Source organism: Micropterus salmoides, unplaced genomic scaffold (genome assembly GCF_014851395.1).
Source record: "Micropterus salmoides isolate LMB-PRFRI ecotype aquatic unplaced genomic scaffold, ASM1485139v1 Ms_hic_scaffold_4082, whole genome shotgun sequence".
Classification (NCBI taxonomy): domain Eukaryota; kingdom Metazoa; phylum Chordata; class Actinopteri; order Centrarchiformes; family Centrarchidae; genus Micropterus; species Micropterus salmoides.
The window spans coordinates 12,787-17,558 of record NW_024043465.1 but is presented as its reverse complement, the minus strand read 5'-3'; the positions used below and the strand labels follow the sequence as shown (position 1 = coordinate 17,558).

At 38.8% G+C, this 4,772-nt stretch overlaps 1 gene segment (V, D, J or C); it reads right to left on the bottom strand.

Moving 5' to 3' along the window:
• Window positions 1–314: 314 nt before the first annotated feature.
• LOC119887246 lies at window positions 315–1,010 on the bottom strand. The segment is given in 2 exon segments: window positions 315–735; window positions 952–1,010. Coding segments are annotated over 2 exon segments (372 nt in total).
• Between the last annotated feature and the right edge of the window lie 3,762 nt (window positions 1,011–4,772).

Genomic DNA, 4,772 nt, shown 5'->3' with positions numbered 1-4,772 from the left:
AAATGACAAAAGGAAATAATTAAAATGTTACTGATCGTCGATCATAATACGTGTTTGTTGAAATACTTGATGTTGAGATTTTTTGTTTAATTTCAATAATGAATATGTTCACATTTCTATGAAAAATTGTGTGATCAAATTACCCAAAATATACAAATAGTGTTCTTGTCTTGTTTATCTTCATAGATTATATTAATTTAAATATTAAAGTACAGCTTTGATAAATTATTTAAATCCTATATTAATAAAGTTATCAAAAGTATAATGTTTGGATCCAATCCAAAATGTTTTGTGCTAAAATGATTTGATATTAAGCTTTTTTTTTAAATAAACCTCCTGTTATTTTAGTTTCAGTGCAGCAGTTGAGTCAGATCAGTTCCTCTCCAGCTGAGGGAGGTTTTTGTACGACGTTGTATCACTGTGTGAACGGTGTGCTGTAACCCTGCTGACAGTAGTAAACTCCTGAATCTTCAGCCTGAACTCCACTGATGGTCAGAGTGAAGTCAGTCCCAGATCCACTTCCACTAAAACGATCTGGAACTCCAGACTGACGGGCTGTAGCTCGATAAATCAGGAGTTTAGGAGCTTCTCCAGGTTTCTGAAGGTACCAGCTGAGCCAGCTGTAACCATAACTATAAACACCTGTACTGGTTTTACATTTGAGAGAGACAGCCTGTCCTGGAACAACAGACTGAGATCCAGGAGACTGAGTCAGGATGATTTGTCCTGATGAACCTGGAAAAGATGAAAAAGAGGAGAAGGGTTATTGAGACAAATCCAGCTTGGAGAAAGATGATCAGCATCCAAACAGAAGAGTCTCATTTCTTTAAGATGGAGAACAGATGGAAGAAGGTAAATGCTGCTTGTTTCAGTGTTTCTCCATCACAGCAGAACATCATTGTGGTGAAGCTGGTTGCATCCTGAAGCAAAGTTTTCAGAAGAGAGTCTCACCCTGAACAAGGAGCCCCAGGGTGGCCAGCAGTAGAATTAGTGACATCATCATTGTGCTGCCGGCGTGTCAGTGGCTCTGAAAGGCCTGGACAGCCACTGATCAACACTGGCCTCTTAACGGCTGGGAGCAGAGAGGCAGGACAGATATGCAAACACACAGAGTCAGTGAACTGTAGCTGTCCTCAACATATCATGCTGTTTCCTCCTCACTGCTGGGACAGCTGCCTGTTTAAAACATCCTCATGCAGATTAACACAAACACAGTATGCTATACAGTAACTGACAAGTAATCTTTTTACACAAGGAAATTATGTTGTTCATCATTTAATTAACTAAGAATTATTATGATAATACTGTTTTTTATAAGAGAGATCTGGGAGAATTCGTAAAACACGAGACCCTTTAAATCTTGTAGAAGTCCTGAGATTATTCATGGATTTTATGACATTAGACTTCACGTGCTGCCATTAATCAAGTCAAGTCACTTTATTTAACATTGCACATATAAAAAAACAGGAGTTCACCTAAAGTGCTTTACAGGTACTCAATACACAAAATTACAAGTGTACGGTTAAAATCAAAATCAAAGAACTAAAAGGAAATAAATAAGAACAACGTCAGGTTAAAATGGTGCAAGAGAACGATTAAAATAATACAATGTGGGCCTGATAAAGACTATTGGGTCAGAATCTAGGTAAAAGCCAAAAAACAAAATGTAGATCTTTAAATTAGATTTGAAGATCTCCATGGTGGGGCAGGACTTAACGTTGGACGGGAAACTATTCCAAAGCCTGGTCACCTTTAGTTAGTAGTAAGTGTGTTGTTGTGAGGATGACCTAAGTGACCCAGGCACAGAGTATGTACTTAGCATATCATTCATAAACACAAGAACTCCATCCTGCTCGTTTGGGTCTGCACTAACCTGCCTCTGCACTTGGGCAATCCTGACAATAATGTATTGTGGAGCTAAACTATTGAAGGCTTCAAAAACAAAATCATTTTGTGCATCTGGTATGTAAAACTGTGTGTCATCCGCATAACATTGATACAAATCATTGTACTTCTGAAAGATAGTGCCAAGGGTAAGCATAAAACCTTGAGGGATGCCACATTTAATAGCAGTAAGAATTATTTCTCTCAGGTAGGGGGTAAACCAACACTGTGAGAAGGATGTCATTATGTACCTTAACAGAGCAGAGTCAGTAGTAGAAGTTCTCTAAAAACCAGTTTGGAATTTGTCAAAGATGTTTAATGTGTTCAGGTACGAGGAGGACCACTTTTTCTAAAACGTTGGAAATAAATGTTAGCTTGGAGATGAGCCTGTAGTTTTTATCACTGGAGTCAAGGGTAGGTTTCCATAAAAGGGGTTGCAGAATTGCATGTTTAAAACTGGAGGGAACAACACCCTTGGTTAAGGAACTGCTAATTATCACCTGAATAAGACTTGAGTCAAACGTCCTTGACTTGACAGAATATTGTCTAAGGGACAGCAGGGATTCATAAGCATGACCACCTCCAGCAGCTGTGAAGATAGCACAGATGGAAACTGTTGTGTAAATTACAGTGCACCTCTACATAGACTGCAGAGATATGTTACCCTCTGTGTCACAGTGTTAAACTGATTCAGTCCTTATCTGTCAGGCAGACGTGATGTTGTCTCACTTGGTCACATTCATCAGCAACAGCCAGTTATAAACTCGGTGTCCCACAAGACTCAATCTCTGCTGGCTTTACATGCTGCATTTGCTTTATAGCAGGAGACATGGAATTCATTCACATTACACTTATTCATTTAGCTGACGCTTTTATCCAAAGCGAGTTACAATTGCTATATGGGTCAGAGGTCGCACACCTCTGAAGCGCAACTAACACTAAGTGTCTTGCTCAGGGACACACTGGTAGATGTGTCACAGTGGGGAACCTGGGTCTCTCACACCAAAGGCATGTGTCTTATCCACTGTTCCATCACCACCCCATATCATTTGTATATGTATGTAGATGATAAACACCTGTTCATTTTTTTAATCACAAAATTACCTCTGCCTGGTCAATAAACATGTACATTTCTATGTTAATTATACATATTTATCACAAATTCCAGCAGCTGAACAGAGATGAGACTGAGAAAGTTGAGATTCCTCTATATGCATAAACCACCATGAAGGGAAATGGGACTTTTTATCAGGTTGCAAAACAGTTGGAGCCTTTTTCTTTTTGGTAACAACAGTGAGTGAGTAAAGGGTTAAAGTGCTTTCCATCTAGAGACACAGAACTTACATGTAAAAAGATTACCTATGAAAGACGACTTTGAAGTAAAACATTATGTGATTAACTAATGTTATGATGATATTGATATTGAACAATAGAATTGCCTAAATCAGTTTTAATCATAATACTGCATTTAAAGCGCAAGTTGTAGACACTTTCTTTACCAAGGATAGAATTTACTAGGTATAGTGTGTTTAACGTCTTTAAAGGTTCTTAGTTGTTCTAGCCAAATAAATGAACAAATCCTTGTGGCCTATTTTCCTGGCCACTAAATATTGTTATAGCAACCATACCAAGTGTACTGACCAATGAGTGGAGAGCTGCCGTTAACGGACGTGGCTGTTGTGGTATCTGGCTGTAGGGCTGTTCAGTCAGGTGCTATTTCAGAGTAGGCAGTATAGGCATCCTGATAGGGGTGCAACGGATCAAAAAACTCGGATCAGAGTCACGGATCGGATCATTCTTCGGATCAGCAGGACAAATAAACATAAGTTTTGTCTTTTCATTTATGAACACTTTTTATATTTTTTTATTTAATAATTTAAATCAACTTAATACGATATAACTTTGCACCAGACAACATTAGCAACTACTCGGCATTAGCCGGCGAGCTAACGCTATCTAACTTGAGCCAACTGAAACAGAAAATCAAAATGTTTTACATGTTTTATAATAATCTTAGCTTAACTGTCCAATTGGATGAAAGCCAACTCCGGGTCTGTTTTTATACTCAAAACAAAGCGGAGGTTTCTCCATGATTCAAAAGCCCTGCCGATGTTGATCCGTGTTTTCGTTCAAAGTCGATCCGATTCACATTTGGCCTGACGAGCTTCAGCAGATAAAGGTTTTTGTTGGTTTTTATCCATATGTGGAGTTTGTGTTGGAGTCTGTGTTGTGCTGGGAGCAGGTCGTTTCTTAGTGTTACCAGACTCCATGTCGTAAGTTGCAGTGTCGTCGAGTGCAGTAGATAAAGCGAGAGGCTCGGGAGCGCGCATGCAGGTGTCAGTCACTGGATTTTGCGGAAAATCCGAGCCGTAGCCTTCAAATAGGAATAGGAATACTTGCCTTCAGAGTTAATAGCCAAACCCGGCAAGTGGATCATTTTAATGTCAGATTACAACCCCTTCACACACAGGCAATAACAAAAGGATTAATTTTAGTAGAAAAACTACATATAGTCCCTTTAAAGTGCACAAGGCATATTATCTTCTTTTTAACATAATTAATGAAAAACAACTTAAAGTGCAACATAAAAAGGCATATCTCCTTCCTTTAAACATGGATAGTGAAATAAAGCCTATGTCCACATCATCAAAGAAAAAGAAAGAAAGCAAAGCATACCTGAGCTTATAATTTCAAATTCTTTTTCAAAAAGACAAGGATGTCTACATTGTGTGGGGAGAGTGTGGACCTCTTTGCAGTCACTGCGTCCCCTGCTGTTGAGAACACTCTCTTGGAAGGAACTGAAGAGCCTGGCACAGCGAGATAGCATCTTGCCATCTTGGCAATATGAGGGTATTTACACTCATTGCCATTATTACTGAAAATAAAAA